The 18803-nt window shown below is 48.4% G+C and overlaps 2 protein-coding genes across 8 annotated transcripts in view; both read right to left on the bottom strand.

Annotated features, from left to right (window-relative positions):
* LOC122381140 overlaps positions 1-10241 on the bottom strand; it is a 50706-nt gene extending 40465 nt beyond the window's left edge. For 2 of the 7 annotated variants that reach the window (XM_043365113.1, XM_043365200.1), the window contains exon 1: positions 3984-4044. Coding sequence is in view for 2 of the 7 variants with exons in the window: in XM_043365276.1 (XP_043221211.1) it covers positions 5793-5838 (46 nt within the window). In the remaining 5 variants the exon portion in view is untranslated. Of the gene's footprint in view, positions 1-3983; positions 4045-5788; positions 5870-10145 lie in introns of those variants that run through there. The other 5 variants (XM_043365612.1, XM_043365276.1, XM_043365523.1 and 2 more) reach the window with 5 other exon arrangements.
* Positions 10242-16546: 6305 nt separating this feature from the next.
* LOC122391051 (histone-lysine N-methyltransferase NSD2-like) overlaps positions 16547-18803 on the bottom strand; it is a 28411-nt gene continuing 26154 nt past the window's right edge. The window contains exons 17-19 of the mRNA XM_043384630.1: positions 17913-18105; positions 17252-17421; positions 16547-16886 (exon numbers count right to left, since the gene is read on the bottom strand). Coding sequence (XP_043240565.1) covers positions 16722-16886; positions 17252-17421; positions 17913-18105 — 528 coding nt within the window. The 3' untranslated portion in view covers positions 16547-16721. The remainder of the gene's footprint in view (positions 16887-17251; positions 17422-17912; positions 18106-18803) is intronic.

Genomic DNA, 18803 nt, shown 5'->3' with positions numbered 1-18803 from the left:
ATTATAGCTACCTGTCCAAAATTGAATTGCACATCTCATCGTGCAAGCAAGAAGAAAATTGGTTCACAACTGGTCTAGTAATAGCGGTGTAAAGTGAACATCCTGTCGCCGCGGCGACGCGGCGACTGGGCAGCCGGCGCCGACCGCTAGCCGCCGCCTGAATTGTAGACTGTGCCGGGACGGAACGGACCGGTTCCGTCTTTACATCGCGCTCCTTACCGCTGATTACGTTCGATTCGCGTCAAATTTTGTGAGAAGACTAAGAAATGTACAGGCAATCTTATGGTGTAAGAATTTTGAAAATCGGTTGGTAAACAATTGAAATATGAACGTGTAAACACAAAATTGTGATTGCTGCGTTTCCCGCGTCGGCCGATCCCGCCCCAGCCGGCGACATGTTACTCTTAGCAGGTCTCTAACTGCCATATTTATTATTGGATTAACTAGAAATTCCCCATACATACTCAAAAATGTATATTCTTTGGTATAGTGAAGACAAAAAGACGTGAAGATATCGTTGCGTGATAATGTTTTCGTTGAATTTTTGACTTCATGATGCATTTCCACACGGCTCAAAATTCACCGCAAAATACCGTTTGCCTGAGACACTTTTACTATGGAACTTGAATGCTTGACTACGATGACTATGTATTTCCATTCTCGCAGAGTTTGGGATATCACTAATCAGCAATCATTCATTTCAGAAAGTGTACACAAGCAAGCATGTCTTGACTGTCTTTCAAGGTCACGCGCGGTTGCGTGATGTTGATGCATGAAAACGGCGTTTGCCGCGAGAGTTATGAATGGCCCACTCCAATTTTTTCACAGATGGTTAGGAACATTGTGACGGACATAATATGTAAAAATTACCCGAATCGAAGGTGACGTGTTTTTTGCTATTTAAATTTTTATGTTTTAATTCAAGGTCAAATGCATTTCAAGGTCACCTCAATTTAATTTTATAATTAAAAATCAAAGCCTTATCAATTGCCTACAAGACACTGTTAATATCAATTTGATACCAGAAAAGGAACCAGGGTTATAGACATTTAAAAAATTGATGTGTGGCATTTTTTGGCTATATTCGATGACCTATATCTCAGCGATACTTTATCAAATTTCGAAAATATTATACGTAACTCAGTTTTGAATCATGCCCAGTCTGCCTACAAATTTTCAGAAAAATCGAAGGGGATGACGGATTTCGGTGTTTGATTTGACGTGGAATGCCCCAGCGGCATGACTACCCTGTGGTAAGAACTAAGAAACAACATATTTTTAGCCAAAATAAAGCAATGACAACTAAATTGAGGTTACTAAAACGACTCTGATCACAAAAGTAGTTACTAGGAAGGCTTTCTAATCCATTTTTATCTAGCTCCTCGTTATAGGGGTAAGAAGTGTAAGCGTGAACGGGGGGGGGGCATACTTGTACTGAATGCCCTCCCCAGGCTCCTGTCAGGGGGGGGGGGCATATGCCCCTAATGCCCCCCCCCCTGGATCCGTCAGTGGGAGCGCGATGTAAAGACAGAACCGTCCCGCCCCGGCACAGTCTACAATTCAGGCGGCGCGTAACGGCTAGCGCCGCGCCGGCCCCCGCGCGCGGCGGCAGGATGTTTGACTTTACACCGTTATTACTAGAAAAGTTGTGAGCCGATTTTCTTGTTTCTTGCTCGAGAAGATCCGCAATTCAATTCTGGCCAGGCATCCAAAATTTCACATTAACATTATGCTTGCGGCGCGAGTTAGGGGAAGCGGGGGGAGCACCGCCACCTTAAGCATTTCTGCTCACCGAGCTGATATGCGTAGTAAAAACGAAGCTCTTTTGCATTCATGTGAAAGTAGGAATGTTTTCCTACATGTTGGCATAGTTTCCAGCGCTCCATTATAAAATTTCGGTACTTTACTTACAGACATTGAAAACAAGTCCTGCATTTTCCGTCCTCCAAAAAAAATGTGCGGGTAGCACCGCCACTGATGGCGATGTTATCCACAGATCGGCCTTACGGTGACAGCCACCCTTGGAAGCGTTACTGCTGTCTGAAATAGTAACTCAAACTCATATAAGACACACAAGAGTTGGTTGTTAGTTTGTCACAGATCAGACTGTTTGTTGCGAACAATATGCATACAAAGCATGACAAATTCACGCTTATTTCGAAACATCCAGTGAAGTCAAACGTGAGGTTAAAAAACAGACGACGTTTGCGGCCTAACTAAAGCTCTTCTCCGAGCTGAGTGAATCATCATTGCGGCTTTATCCATTTTGCCACCCCTTGGGGTAGCACCGCCGAGCATGGCGGTGTTACCCCACACACAGTCATGGACCGACAACGCCCCGACGGGAAAACAAGCCGGGACGCGATTCTTCTGTAATTCCTTTCTCAACGAAGAGCACTTCATGCCCTCAAATTTAACGTAAAAATCAAGGCATTTCGACTTGAAATGACCACTTACTTGCTGCTAAAACATGCCAAATGATTACAACGATGGCTTGAAATTCACAAAATGGGCAATTGCGATCTCAAAATCAAATAAATCTTAGCGAAACCTACCTCACGCGGCGTCCCGTTTCCGTTCGGACACCGAAATGGCGGGTGTTTACATTTACAATTCAGAGTTTTGCCGATAGAGAGGATGGCGGTGTTTCCCACATGGCGGTGCTACCCCCGCTTCCCCTGTTGCCGAAAACAGGAGGGGTGGGTGAAATCTGCCCCCCCCCTCCACTGCGCGTGTTAACCAGCAAGTTAGGTACCTGCTATGAGTGGCATTAACCCGGCCGGGCCCGGGGGGTAATCCCAACCACCGCATCCCGGGGAGGGGCGTTTTTTCGCCCCCCCCCCCCTGTCTAACTCCGTAAATAAGGGAGCTACGGAAACAAAAGCGATACCAAACGAAAGGTCCTTACGAGACGATTCTAAAGCACCTACAATTTTTGACCTCAGGTCAATTTTCAAGGTCAGAGGTCAAGGTCAAAGGCCAAAACCGGCACATGTGTAGTGATCTCAAAGTAAGCCTTCTAGAGGACGGCAGGCTGCACCAAACCGGCAAAATTGGGTGTCAAACAAAAGAAGAGAATCTGAGGATTCCGAAAATGTGCTCAAAATCAAAGGTCAAGGTCAAGGTCACGCTCAAAATTGACCTCAAACTTGGCACTTTTTCGCAAATCTTGCGTGCTAACTTCCAAGATGTTTTGAAATGTTTTGAGGCTTATCAGTTCCCTATTTGTGGTTCATCTTACGATACAAGGCTGCTCAAAGGTCAAGGTCACAAAAGAGTATCCCTGCTAGAGGCTATTTCTCTGATTCAAGTTAGTAATAATAAATAAGACAATTTTGCCATCCGGAAGCTCTAAATGAAGGCTTAGAGGAAAATAAATGCCAGATTCGTGATCAGCGGGTACAAATCCATCATAAACGACCTTTCATGTGTCAAGGTCAACCAGAGGTCATTCGAGGTCACATGAGGTCAACATAAAACTTGACCTTTTCCGAACAAAATATATATATCATTCGACGCGGCTTGACAAGGCGAATGCGATGGTACCACTGCCGTAGCTCTAGGACCATTTTTGTCGAAGTTATTTGCGAAAAACTAAAACCACATTTCGGGGTCGTTGACCTGACCTCTGACCTCAGGTTACCAAAACTATTTTTCTATTTTTTTTCTAGGTCAAACGCTACACAACCGTGCTCGTAATTTGTCTTTATCTCTAAAACTCTATTTTTAGCAGCTATTTGAAGTTTGCGTCTGTGACGCCAAAGTTTGCCGTGCAGGGGTCTAGAAAAATGGACCTTGTGACGTCATCAAGGGGGCTAGGTCCAAAATTTTTACTTCAGAAGATGTCAAATTGATGGGAGAAAAGGTACTGAAAGTTTCGCTTTCCTATCCCTAAGCGTTCGGGAGCTATCGCAAATATTCGCCAGGGGGGGGGGGCGAAAAACGCCCCCCCCGGGCCCGCGAGGGTTAAACACCCCACCCACCTTTTTGATGTGCTAGGACAGCTAGGCATACTAGCTTAAAAACAGCAGGCCATGTTTTCAGAATCTGTAGGAAATTGATGAAGTTAAATGAAATAAACAGTAAAAAAATGGTTGGAAACTTTTTGAGGCACCAAGACCTTGTTGACATCAAAAATCATAACCCTAGAACGCCTAGGGGGGGGGGGGGTTGTATCAACCCCCCCCCCCTGAGGTTTTTTCGAAGTGCACGCTAAACGGCTTGTCGTAGCGGGCTGAAATTTTCCATACCCTCTGGGGCAACCTTTGCGCATCTTTTGCCGAAAAAAAAATTGATCGGGTCATGTCAGGTCACGGAGTTATGACGTCATAAGAGGTACAGCCTCCGGCCGGATTTTCACAAACTGAGTGCCAACGCCCGAGGTTTCCTGCCGGTGGTACGGACATCGGTTGATGGATCGTGATGAAACTTCCCATGCATGTTGGGGCAAGTATTGGCTATTATATGGTATAAGAAATTTGACCGGGTCAGGTCAGGTCACGGAGCTATGACGTCACAAGAGGAACAGCGTCCGGTACTATTTTTGAAAAGCGCCCGAACCACTATTTTGCTAATTCTTGTCACCTCAATGGGAATATGCAGCAATATTAGCCTCTATAGGGAGCAAATGGACCTCCCAAATCCAAAAATACAATCAGATTTCAAAAATTTAAATTTTGATTTTTCGAATTTCTGCCGCCGACTGACCTTGCCGACTTCCGGCGCTCCCAACGCGCCATTTTTAGAGCTAGGGAAACGAAATACATACCAAACGATAGAGAATTGATCAAGGAACACGATAGTGAAGGTTTCAAGTCGATATCTCCAACCGTTTTGCCGCAATCGCCGCCGAAAGTTGAAAAAAGTATATTTTTCCGAAAATTTGACCTTTGACCGGTCAAAAGTAGCAGACATGTGCTTGGATCCGAGAGCTGGATCTATGATCTCAGTGGATCTCTCGACAAAATAGAGGGGTTGGATCTATGATCCGAGTGGATCTCTCGACAAAATTCAGGGGCTGGATCTATGATCTGAATGGATCTCTCGACAAAATTTAGGGGTCGGATCTATGATCTCTGTGGATCCAGCGGGCTAAAATTTGTGGAGGACCTATGATCTGTATGGATCTCACGACAACATGTAGCCAATGAAACCATTATCCTACATAATTGTACACCTTACAGTGCAATACAATTGAGAATTATCACTTGTGGACATGGTTATTGGTTAAGACCACTTGTGATCATTAGGTATCATCATTAAATTTGAATTTAAATAAACAACATTTGTACTACATTTAAAATAAACCAAGAACATGCATATTGCTACTTTTTGTGACCAATTGTAACTTTTTCATGACAGCACTGATGACAATCTTATCAACAAGCTACAGCCACTTTAATTCAAAGAACAAACAGTACAGACAGATGCAGTGGCAGCAGGGCACTGCAGATTTTCATTTTGGTCCCATTCTTTCTGCAACGCCAGTAGGGCTAATGCTAAAATGCCAAACTCTATGGGGGGCACTGTACCCTGATGCCACCCCCCCCCCTGTTCTGCCGCCTATGGACAGATGTTAGGAAATCAAACCTGGAAGCCAAATAGGTCAATTTTGTTAAAAATAATCCAGCAATCCACTTCTGCCAGGTATGAAATCCCAATCCAGAATGTTCATATGAGCTATTAGTATGTGCAACACAATTTCGATTTAGTAAGAATAGCAACCAACCTCTAATACTTTCCTAATAAAATTACAAGTTCAAAAATGGCATCAACTTCTTCAGATTACCTACTTTTGGCCACTTTTGGCATCCTGCCAGCTGCCACGTGTGGTGCCATGCTGTGCTTTTGTTATGAGAGAGCCTCCCAAAAAAAGACAAACGAAATTCACAGCTCACGTTTTGGTAATATGGTTTTATTACGTCATTATCGTTTGACCAATGAAAAATCTTAATTTGACCAAGACCGTAATGATTCCAAAAGATTCCCCGTAATAGGCCCTCTAAACTAATGACGTAAGATATTGTTATTCTTTTGAAAAGTGAATAAAATTAAGATGCAAGGCGCACACCGCTCAGGGCCATATAATACCGTTTCAGCTTACGTTTACGTCATTAAATTCAACGCTACAAAGATGATATTCACAAACAATCGTATCGTAAAATCATGTGAGGCAGAAAAATGAACATTCTTTAAAAAAAGCTCCAGACTTTTGAGTTTCCAGTTTGATTTTTTATTTATTTTCATTATACTCGAAGGTAGAACGCCTAGCTCATTTGTTATTTGAAATGACGTCACGAGTTCAATTTAGATACTGAATAATCATTTTACGGTAAATATCCAAGGCCATTACAATTGATATTTCGCTTCCCATGGACGACCTTCCCATCGCTTCCGCAGGCTGTTGAATATTTTTATACTTTTGTTTATATATCAGTTTATTTTATCAAATATTTCTTTCAATAGATTGAAATACCTTTACCTAACCAAGCCACATGTGTCAGTATCATCTTTTATTGTTTATCAATCAATTGTGGTAGCTGGAAACTGGAAAGCCTCATGGTTGTCTAATGCAAGATCAATGAGATTGTCTTATCAATATCATTATGTAGATGCTAACATGAATTGTGATGTGGTAGGTACCTAGTTATGTATTGTTCATTACTCATTACTTTGAATTACCTCTATGTTAATTGTTAATGCAAACTTTTTCTGTTGGTATGTGATCTGTGAACAATCTTCATGTCACTCAATTCTCTCAAGTTGTGACCGTCATGAGCCTCCTTTATTTTGTATTCTGTATAATGTAACTGGATGCCTTTACTAATATGGTCTTTGTATAAGATTGTTTGTTTCTAACCATACTTTGGTATTCATAACTTCTTATGAAAGAAAGTTGTTAACATTTTGAGCACCTATGTATGAGCTATGATCCCAACGGATCTCACGACAAAATTGGGGAGCCAGATCTATGATCCGAGTGGATCTAGCGACAAAATTGAAGGGTCAGATCTATGATCCCAGTAGATCTCTCGACAAAATTGAGGGGTTGGATCTATGATCTGAATGGATCTCGGATCGGGATCCATGGGATCGGATCTCAGATCCATTTTTCCGGATCCAAGCACATGTCTGAAAAGTAGGTCAAATGTTGACCTAGGACCAAAAAATATACCACCAATCGCGAGATCTCGTTGAGAGCAATCCGTTGGTTTTTTCCGCTAAGCTCTACGACCTTCCGTTTCGAAACGCCAGGGGGGGGGGTCGTAACAACACCCCCCCTGGTCGTTCGTGTTATGAGAAATGGCCTGGTCGTGCGAGGGATAATATTACAGAATAGATGTAGATACACACTGATAACACAATCAAGTTCTACCTCAAAATACCTGTAAAACATTAATAGTAACATAAGCATAAACATAATTTTGCATTTTATCATAAGTAGGAACCAGACTGGAAAACACGTTATGCCGAATATGTCCGGTGTAGTGGCGGGATTGCGCCGAAAATTTCAGCGCACGTCCGGCGTAACTTCGCATGCGCCGAATTCAGCGCATGGCGGCAGCTGAATATACGGCGCAGGCCGGCCGCATAATTTTTTGTCGAAAGCCCTGTCGCCGAACTTGGTCGGCACGCTGGTCAATCTAGCAGCAGATTCCCACTGCGGGCGGCTCTGGACTTCGGGAGAGGTTTCGGGACGATACGTCCCCGCCCCGGTTATCGCGTGCTCGAACTGACGACCCGCCCCGAGTTTGCTCAGCGGAGGAGCGGCAGCCCAGGTGAGGCCTTAAAACCCTCGCCGGCCGAGGGGGGGGGGGGCGGGTGCCGCCCCCCCCCATAGGGTTTTTTCGCGATAGCTCCGAACACGCTGGCGATAGAGAGCTGAAACTTGGCATACCTGACCTTTGATCCAAGCCGGATCTTTTGACACCAACCGCATTTTTGGGTCAGGTCAGGTCACTGACCTATGACGTCATAAGTGAACCTCTGCACGGTCTTCAGATGTCGCAACTTCGCAACGCCCTCACTGCCAGAGGAGATGTCACAGGGAAATGAAACTTGCAGGATCTAGTATCCATTATGAGTCCCACAACTTGTATATCTCGGATTTTTCCTAAAGGTCATATGAGGTCAGGTCATTTTCGTGACCTCACCATTATAAGTCAATGGGGAAAAATGAAAACTGCTATTCTGGCGCCGGGAACGATCTCCAACTATCTCAAGCACACAGAATCGTGATTTGATGCACTCCTTGCAAGGTTAGATGCGTCACTTTTGCAATGTTGACCTTGCGTGACGTCATTTATGACGTCATCAAGGTCATATTAGTTTTTCGTCAATAACTCTTGGTCAAATTAAGCTAGCGAGTCGGGAAAGCCACCAATGGACTCAGGAAGACCTGCCGAATCGAATGATATGCGACATGACCTCTTTCGACCAACTTCGTGACCTGGGGGTGCTGACCTGACCTTGACCTGAGGTCAACACCCCAAGTTGACCTGACCCGGACAAAAAGTATATCATTCGACGCGCCTGAGCGAGACGAACACGATGCTGCCAAAATCGGCGCTCTGCGGCCGTTTTTTGCGAAGTTATTCACCAAAAACTGAACCGTACCTTGGGGCACTTGACCTGACCTCAGAGGTCACCGGTTGACCTAGGACCTTAAAATCGGGTACCAATCTCTGCGTCTCGTAACGGCGCACACGCTCGTTTTTTCCGCGACGCGCTAGCTCCACCAGGGGCGAAACGGCGAGGGGGGGGTCGTACCCGCCCCCCCCCCCTCGGCCGGCGCGTATGTAGAAAACCAATAGGTCCGGCGAGGGTTAAGGTATGGAAGACCTTGTTGAACATCGCCGAGCATACTGCAGTTGGTTCCGGGCTCCTACCCACTGCAGTATCGAGGGGAATTAGAGTGCCGCCGCCCTGCCCTCAAACGCTGACCAGGGTGGTTCTCTGTGCGGCCTCGCATCAGTGGCGCGACAACTGGTCCGAGTCACTATTCAAGCCACTCCTCGGGAGCACGCCGCCGCTCCCTATCCCCGCAGAGGACCGAGAGGACGCCATTTCGACTTTCGGTGCACCAGATGAGGGCGGGGCGGGCCGCTGGGGCCGCCCGCTCCAGTACGTGCACCGAATCGGCTGTCTCCACTCCGCAGTCCGCGGCGTGCCAGCAGTGCCCAGACAAGCGGTGCCCCGCGGCGCTCGCGCCGCCGTGCTGAGAGGAGGTTGATGTGCCGGAGCACGTGCTGCTCCGCTGCCCGGCCTTCGCTGGCTCCCGCTAGCTTCGAAAACACCGCTCCGTCGATTTTTGGCCCCAAAACTTCCAGCTCCGGCCTTGTTTCACGGCATGACGCTATAGTGCACTAAGCATATTGAGGTATTGGATTTGTGGAAATAAACAAAAAATATTCAGATGTTCAAACATTGAAATTAGTAGAGCAGACGTCACATGAAGGTTTTCCAACCAAGGAGAGGCACCATACCAAGAGGTGTTTCTTTCTAGGAAAACCTGAACAAACCTAACATAAACTGACCTAACCCAACCTACAACCTAAAAACCTACAAAGTACACAGGTACCTTACAAACCTACCCTACAACCTAAAAACCTACAGTGCCTCACCTCAGTTGGAAAACCTTTGATGACGTCTGCTCTACTAATGCCCAAACATTGGAGGGCGTCCAAGGCCCCAGAATGCTCTGTCTGGTTGATGCAGCCTTGATCGGTAGATGTGCACATGTGCTTTCTATAAAAGTGGCTTAATTTTGGCACAAATAGGCTCCCAGTTTATGGCTCAAATCATGAGGAATTTTGGCGCAAAATTGCTTGCTCCGAATTTCGGCGCAATAGGGTCTCACAGGCGTCCGGCGTAGAGTATGGATGTTTCCCAGTCTGGGGTAGGAATGCTGTGAATGACAATATTGATTTTCAAGGATATGTCCTCGCTCTATTTTCATGCAATTTTGCAAAGTAATCAACTACCCATACTGAGGTAGAATGATTCCAACAATCACAGTATCGCTGCTCTTCAATATGCACAGCTGGGTATTGCAGTGTACTTGATGTTCTATATGCGCTATTTACCAAGATTCTTCAAGATACTACTTAATACCGTGGGAACGAACCCGCCTTGCCAAAACCTACCGATAGTCCCAGGCCAGGTGTATAGTCATACCGGATCATGGGATACCGACGGACAGCTCACTGAACTCTATTACCGGGGTTACATGAGCAAGTAAATGCGTATCAGGAACGGATTTTCCTATTCGCTCACCATTGTAGTCCGTTTGTAATGCGTATTAACTCTGCTCATGTAACCCCGAGCTATAATGTGGAATGCGCATCGGCCGCCAAATGGTGTCCAACGGTGCCGCCATGTTGCGCAGACCAGAAAGCGGCCGCCGCCTGTGCTGGGGAATAGGGAATTCGGGACCTCGATTTACGTTTGCGGTCGCTGCATCCGTTACGCTCAAGCTATGTGGACACGGAACCCGGCATCTTACGCAGAATTGAGTGGAGAACAAGATGAAATCCTAAAAAATCATCAGCTATTAGGAACTAATACGTTAAACCCTTATAAGTCAATGGGGAAATATGAAAATTGTTATTTTGGCGCCGAGAATGATCTGAAACTATCTCAAGCATATAAAATCATGATTTCATGCACTCTTTGCAAGGTTCTGTGCTTCATATTTGCATTGTTGCCCTTGCGTGACGTCATTTGTGACGTCACAAGGGTCACCATTTTTCTTCAATAACTCCCGATCAAATTGAGCTAGCGAGTCGGGAAAGCCACCAATGGACTCAGGAAGACCTGCCGAATCGAATGATATGCGACATGACCTCTTTCGACCAACTTCGTGACCTGGGGGTGCTGACCTGACCTTGACCTGAGGTCAACACCCTAAGTTGACCTGACCCGAACAAAAAGTATATCACTCGATGCGCCTGAGCTAGCTGAACACGATGATGCCAAAATCGCGGCTCTACGGCCATTTTTGGCGAAGTTATTTACCAAAAACCGAACCCCTGCCTTAGATCACTTGACCTGACCTCAGAGGTCACCGGTTGACCTGAGACCCTTACAGCGGGTTCCTACCAGTCACTCTGCATTATACTTTGCCGCATACGACCACTTTACCGCTTAATTCTAGTTTAATTAGCGGTGCATTAGCGAGGTGGGTTCAATCAACCCCCTCGGCCGGGGCAAATGTAGGTCAGGCGAGTGAATTTGAGGAATTCTGAAGATACGATCGTGTTCCCCACTCAATTCTACGTAAGATGCCGGGTTCCGTATCTACGTAACTTGAACGTAACGGATACGGCGGCCGCAAACGTAAATCGAGGTCCCGAATTCCCTATTCCTCAACACAGGCGGCAGCCGGTTTCTGGTCTGCGCAATATGGCCGCCACCGTTAGACACTACGGCCAATAGGGTTGAAGCGGCATTGCTCCCCTGTGGGACAGCTATAGTCATGTTTTGTCGTTCGCGCGCCATAGTTGCATTCATTTTTTACATTATTTTGCTGCAAAACATATTCTTCTAAGATGAAGCTAGCTAGTATCTACTATGCCCTGCACATTGCACACGGCCCATATGCGATTCGGTCGTATTTAATTTCGACTGCTGAGTGTCGACCAGGTCTGATTTCGTTATGAGGGATATGGCCGTACCTATATGCTATGAAGGATTACATATTTTTGTTAGTGACACATGACATCAGGCAGTAGTCGATCCGTTTAGGCATAGCGGTCATTCGGTGTTCCGTTTACACCGGGCCAAATCTGGCTTGTCGGAGTTGCCAAGGCAAAGTGGACTTCAGCCAACATCCCCCCGCTTATCTGTAAGAATCTTGCCCTGTAAGAATCTTGCCTCCGCTCGTGCCGACTGCCGCTACCATCCCGACGTCCAGCCGAGGTTAAAAGGGTTCAACCGACGTCTCTCCGCTGTGATCAGCACTCGCCAAGATTTGTTATGCTCAAAATCAAGGCCCTAAATCTCAAACTGATCAGAAAATAAAACCATCTTCGAACAACATGTTCCATGATAGGTGGGAGGTAAGACTGGCAAAAAAGGCCGAAATCAAGGTGTGAAAATCTCACAAGGTCCATAGCCAACGCAAGACGTTGAGAATTGGTCCATTTGGGTCATGACATGACCTGAAAAACAAGGTCATATCTCCGAAACCAAAAGCCACAGAAAATTGAAATTTTCAGTAGACATCAACATGGGTGCCGTGTAGGAGCGCCAAAAATATTAGTGAAGGATGTCACCTGACCCTTCTGAGAAAGTACAGGACCTTGCCGAAGTGGAGGGGGGGGGGAAATTTTGCCACCCCCTCCTGTTTTTTTTTTCTCGCAAATATCTCACGCCATTATCATCTAATTAACCCGCGCCCTGGTGGGGTCTGTTTATAACGCGACCTGGTGGGGGGGGGGGGGGCTATTTTTTGCTCCCTCGTATCTCCGAAACTATTGGACGGATCCGCAAAATTCACAAAGTTCAAACGGCGTTCGAAAGGCCTGTCAAATTTCTCGAAGGAAACCAAATTTCATTGACCTAGGGGTCACCGATGACGTCACAGGTCAGGTCAAAGATGAAATGTTTCACCGTTCACGGGTCTTCTAGGGAATGCGCTATAACACCGAGGAAAACGCATTTTGGTGAGAATCAGCGATAGGGCGTCAGTTGCCTAGTAGATATGTTGTTCTTAGAGGTCACTGACAGTACCAGGTCAGGTCACAGGTCAGGTCACCAAGGGTCACAGGTCAGGTCACATGAGCCAACTTTACTGAGGTTGTGTGATGCATGTTTTATGGCCAATTTTTCATTTTCAACTCAATGGTGTTGGTTATAAGACTATCAGGTACGGCTTAGGTCACTTTCTGGTGAAGTTCAGGTCAAGGTCAGGTCAAGGTCAGGCCAAAAAAGGTCAAATTTTAAAGTTGATAGTTTTGCATAAAATGGGTATTTATTCGATGCAGCTCGTCACGGGGAGTCTAATGGTGGTCTTTATTTTGCGCTACGGGGTCTAGAATTGCTAAAAATTGAGTTTGAAAATTTGACGTCATCAATTTTGAACAGTCTTTTCGCTATGACTTCGCCAAAAAAGGAGTTATCAATCTCAAATTTGGTATGTGGATGGAAGATGGTAAGGACTATCACATGTATTCCGGTTTTTGCGAAATTCAAAACACTTCTTGGATTTTTCGATTATTTTATCCAAAAAATATATTTTTTGATTTTTGGGGGTCAAAATCCAAACATTTCAAAAATCCGAGATAGCAGTTTTGTAGCCCTGTCGATTCTACAGCTTTTATGTCTTTATCATTTTTCTGTATTTGCAAAGCTATAGGCCTGATAGCTCTTCCCGCGAAACCCTTTTTTGGGTCGAAAACGGCAGAATATGACGTCACTCTGACGTGATTTCCGGCCAACCTATCATAGCCTTTGGAAAAATATTTGGTCACAATGTGTAAAATTGATGTCCGGGAGGGTACTGAAAGTTTGGTGACGATCGGCGCAGCGGTTCTGGATATATATCGAAAAGTCTGGAGGGGGGGGGCAAAAAATAGCCCCCCCCCCCCACCAGGTCGCGGGTTAACGTCAAATTTTCAGTACAGTACATGCCTAAAATTGAATTCTGCATCTTGCCATGAAAGCAATGAGTAAATCGGTGTGCAACCTCTTTTTTAGTAACAGGGGTGTACGTACAGTCAAAAATCCCTCCGGAGTGGCGACGCGGGCGGTGCCGGCCGATTTTCACTGCCGGCGCCGGACGGTTACGTCTTTGCGTTGCGCTGCTTACCGCTGCTAATGCTCGATTCGCGTCAATATATCATTGCAACTTAAAAATGTACGGACTACAAGCAATGTTATAGTGAAAGAAATACGAAAATCAGCCGGTAACATTATGAGTCTCGTCACTCGTGTGTGCAAAGCAAACACAAAACTGACTGAAACGCTTCCACTAGCACACTAGTGGTGCTAATCGGAACTTGGACCTTCGGAATTCCGATTTTGTCCTACAATACCCAATTCGGAATTTGATTGGACACAGGCAGCACGCTTTGGACAAACTCAGTCGAACCCAGTCGTTCTAAGCATTGGTGAAGACCCCCACATGCATTGCTCAACATTGGTGAAGGATCCTTCACCAATCTAAAACTTTGGTGAAAGGTATCATTCACCAAAGAGATACGTTGCTACACCTATGGACATCAAGAAAGGATAGAGGAGCAGCTATACCAAAAATCAGGCTTCTGGCTCTACAAATGTTGAGTGCAGAGCAGAAAGACTACCTGCCCATGTGCGGGCGAGGGTTAATTCATCAGTTAAAGGGACCCTCGCACCTTCAAAAAAGTTAATGAATTGGCATGAAAGTTATGTCGCTCGGTTCAAAAAGAGCGAAAACGAATATCTACCAAATTTCATCGAAAAATATTCACCGGTTTTCAAGACTTTTACTTTTGTTTACTTTTTGGGATATCCGCTGTTCCTAGCGACTTTATTTGAAAGTGCGACATTTGTTGCGCGCAAAGCAGGATATACCACCGCATGCTACCAAACGTCTTAGTAAAAGATTTAAAAATTGTTAGATCTCCGCTGACGTCACAAATTCTAAGGGGGGCGGCATCCCAATGCATTACCCAGCCAGCAATTCGCTTGGGCTAAACTATGGCAAACGTCGGGCAGCTTGGGCTTAGCTTGGGTTTGCCCACTTCGATCAAAACCAATGCATTTTTTACTTGGGCTGAGAATGGGCATGCCGAAGCTATGCCCGAGTGTGGCCAGCTGCAGCTCAGCCCGACATCCCCCGCGCAATCAAAGCAGGCTCAACTTGGGCGGAGCGCGGGCTGATCAAGCTGGTTGTCTCCTTTGGCTAACTGGAGTAAAGCCGGAGTTGAGCCATACTTGATCGGCTGTTCACGCATGCGCATTTCTGCGCCAGTCACGTTTTGCTCGGGCTTACATCGGGCTACCGCCAATCATCGCACAACTAGGGCTAAGCTACGGCTGTCCGGAGCTCGCAGAGCGGGCATACCTCCGGCGGAGCATGGGCTTTAGTCGGCGTTTTTGTGTCATACGCCGACTTTAGCCCAAGCCCTAGCCTACTTTAGCCCGACTAAAATCTCGGGCAAGCCGCACTTTAGCCTGCTTGGGCCCGGAGTAAAATTGCTGGCTGGGTAGCCCCTTAGAATCCGAAAACTGCAAGTTTGAAATTCCATATCTCCGAATTAAAGCATTTTTCGATGTTGTGAGTGTTCAAACCAGAATTGCAGGCCGTGGCCACCAAGTTGGCTATCTCAACTGAAAACTAATGTTAAGTGGGATGGTCACTTTAAAAAAGACGTTAAAATAAATTAGAAAAGGGCACCCAGGTCACCAGAATGTGACCTTGAACTGACCTTCAGGTTCATGGAACCTTCATAACGCATGGGACAAAAAAATTATTTCACCAATACAGAGCACCTCCGAACCGGCGAGTGGTGGTGGGTTGCAGCCAAAGGTAGCACGTGTCCGAACCGGCTAGTGGTGGTGGGTTGCAGCCAAAGGTAGCACGTGTCCGAACCGGCGAGTGGTGGTGGGTTGCAGCCAAAGGTAGCACGTGTCCGAACCGGCGAGTGGTGGTGGGTTGCAGCCAAAGGTAGCACGTGTCCGAACCGGCGAGTGGTGGTGGGTTGCAGCCAAAGGTAGCACGTGTCCGAACCGGCGAGTGGTGGTGGGTCCGAACCGGCGAGTGGTGGTGGGTCCGAACCGGCGAGTGGTGGTGGGTCCGAACCGGCGAGTGGTGGTGGGTCCGAACCGGCGAGCGGTGGTGGGTCCGAACCGGTGAGTGGTGGTGGGTTGCAGCCAAAGGTAATCCGGCTGACCCGGTGACCTTCAATAGATACCAAATTCATACTGAATACCAAATTATGCTTACGAAAGAAACTTGACTTACGAAGTCGAAGTGAACACGGCCCCTGGCCTCTCAATTCTGGCGATACCTGCGATAGAGGCATGCAGCGTGGATCTGTCTGAGCTCCTCCGGTGTGCCATTGTCATTGAGACGAGCGAGGCGCCGCCTTTGCTGCAGCTCTCCTCAGAAGGTTCAGGTGAGCAGTCCGGTAGAGGGGACTGACAATGTCACCCGTGGTGCTCGACTGTCCGGCGGCACGGGGCGGGCACGGCCTTTACTGTCCGACGGCCCGGGGCGGGAACGGCCTCGCCTTTACTGTCCGACGGCCCGGCCTCGCCTTTACTGTACGACGGCCCGGGGCGGGAACGGCCTCGCCTTTCTGAAGTCCAATGAATTGTGGATGTTGCTGATGCGCGACGCCTGAACCGAAACGACTCCTCGCGGAGTAAAACAAACCGATTAACTTGCATCTATGACGCCAGACTGTATCAACTGTTGTCCGCGTGAGTAACTTCAAATAAAACTGGAACACCGGCAGCAATTTGTCATGCATAATACACCTTACACATATGACTATACTTATTTTGCAAAATCGCTGCTTTGTTTACTCACTCTTGTAATTCGTATTCATGATACTTGATATGAAGTTCATTTGAAATTGTATTTGACAACACATTTGTAGTGGAGGGTTGAAACTGTCCTCACATTGTTGGCAATGGCGCCAATGCAGTCATGCAACAAGGGTATTTCACGGAGATGGTGCATTTCTAAAAGCGCCGCGGCGGGTGGGCAGGACGGCAGGACGGCAGTCGGCCGGCTAAGACTGGGGCGCCGGCGGCTCGTCAGCGCGCCCCGGCTCGGCTGCCGTGTGCGGCCGCTTGGCGGCGCCACCGTCGTCGGACGACGGGCGCCGTTTGCGCGGCGGCGGCGCGGCGTCGGCGGCCGGCGCCGATTCCTCCCTTCGCCGCGCGTCCGCCTCCGCCTGCCGGGGAGATCGGGCTGAGACCAGGGCAGGCGGGTTGGGGGAGGGGGGGGGGGGGCAGGCGGGGTGCGACCAGGGCAGGCGTGGTGGGGGGGGGGGGGGCGAGGTGCGACCAGGGCAGGCGGGGTGGGGGGGGGGCGAGGGCAGGCGGGGTGAGGGCTGGCGCCGGCTGCCTCTGGGGGTTGTAGTGCGGGGACGTGGGGTTGAGTACAGACATCGTAAACTAGCCGTGTTTTTCTCCAGGCACAATGATAAAAATACACATTTCTGGGCAGTCAATATAAAAGCTGCGCTTATGAGCAGAACAAAGCTGTAACAGGTAATTATTGGTGACTATGAAATGGCGTTCACGCCGCGTCTCTCACCTGGGCCACCTCGGCGGCCGAGTGGTCCTGGCACACGTGTCCGAGGTGCGCGTGGCGCGCGATGCCCGTGTCCTGGTGGTTGCGGCACACCGAGTTGGGGCACAGCGAGCACAGCTGCACGGCCCGCTGGCCGCAGATGTCACAATGGTGCCACGGACACACCCATTTACCTGCCGGCGGGCGGACGGACGTGTCACGACACCAGCCGCCTGGCCCGGCCAGCCCCCACTGGCAGTCCGGTGTTGGAGCCGGCACTGACCGGCTACAGCTGCAGACTACTGACCACACGAGGACTACTGACCGTGCGGGTACTACTGACCACACGGGGACTACTGACCGCGCCGGGACTACTGACCACACGGGGACTACTGACCGCGCCGGGACTACTGACCACACGGGGACTACTGACCGCGCCGGGACTACTGACCACACGGGGACTACTGACCGCGCCGGGACTACTGACCACACGGGGACTACTGACCGCGCCGGGACTACTGACAGTGCGAGGACTACTGACCGCGCCGGGACTACTGACAGTGCGAGGACTACTGACCGTGCGGGTACTACTGACCGCGCCGGGACTACTGACCACACGAGGACTACTGACCGTGCGGGTACTACTGACCACACGGGGACTACTGACCGCGCCGGGACTACTGACCGTGCGGCGGCCGCTCCAGCTGCAGGCAGCCGGCGTGGTACGCCTTGGGACAGTCGGCGAAGTCGCAGAGGATCAGCTGGCCGCCGGCCGCGCAGCGGAAGCAGACGTCCTCGGAGCGGCGCTTCACGGTGCGCCGCCGGCGCCGGCGCTTCCGCGGGCGCGCCTTGTCGTCGGCCTTGGCCGCCTTCACCGCCTGCGGGCGCAGCGGGGACGTCAGGGGCCAGTCGGCGCGCTGGCGACACGGGGCGCTCCCAGTTCCCACCCGCCCACGCTGCTGCGGCTGCTGCTGCTGCTGCTCGAACGATCAGCGCCTGTGGACGCAGCAGCTCCCGCCGCATACTGCAAGTGTGTGGGCATCAGACAATGTTCGTTCATGTCCACCCCTAGCAGTGTTCCATTTTTCAGACTTTTTGGTGGCAAATCACACCTAATGGGGAAAATATTTTCATCCCTAAAATATGAATGACCGACTTTACTTCATCTCTGAAAAAGAGTTTCATGTATTCCCAACAGCCAGTTCACACGTCACTTGACAGTTGATGCACCCACTTCCTTTTGTTCCACACCCTGTCAAGATCGTGACATGAAATCCTAGTTTATCAGTTGGCATGAAAATTGGCATTACACCATTTTGAAAAAATACTTCAGTTATTTACTTTCTTTTTCCTCATCCTAGGATTCTTCTACTTCATCGGCACACCCAACCAATATCCAATTTTAGAACACTGACCCCTAGGATGTACCCTTTGAAAAATAGCCTACAATGGATAATTACAGACCCGCCCAGCCTATGTAGCTGCGTATGTAGCGGAGTATACAGCGGAGGCGGCAGCAGTCTGCCGAGCGCCGATGGCGCATCCCGCTCACCGTCTGACGCCTCGCCGCTCTCCT

Source organism: Amphibalanus amphitrite, unplaced genomic scaffold, assembly GCF_019059575.1.
Source record: "Amphibalanus amphitrite isolate SeventyFive unplaced genomic scaffold, NRLGWU_Aamphi_draft 000001F_arrow, whole genome shotgun sequence".
NCBI lineage: Eukaryota > Metazoa > Arthropoda > Thecostraca > Balanomorpha > Balanidae > Amphibalanus > Amphibalanus amphitrite.
The sequence above is the reverse complement of the archived record's forward strand: the minus strand, read 5'-3'. Positions and strand labels throughout refer to the sequence as shown.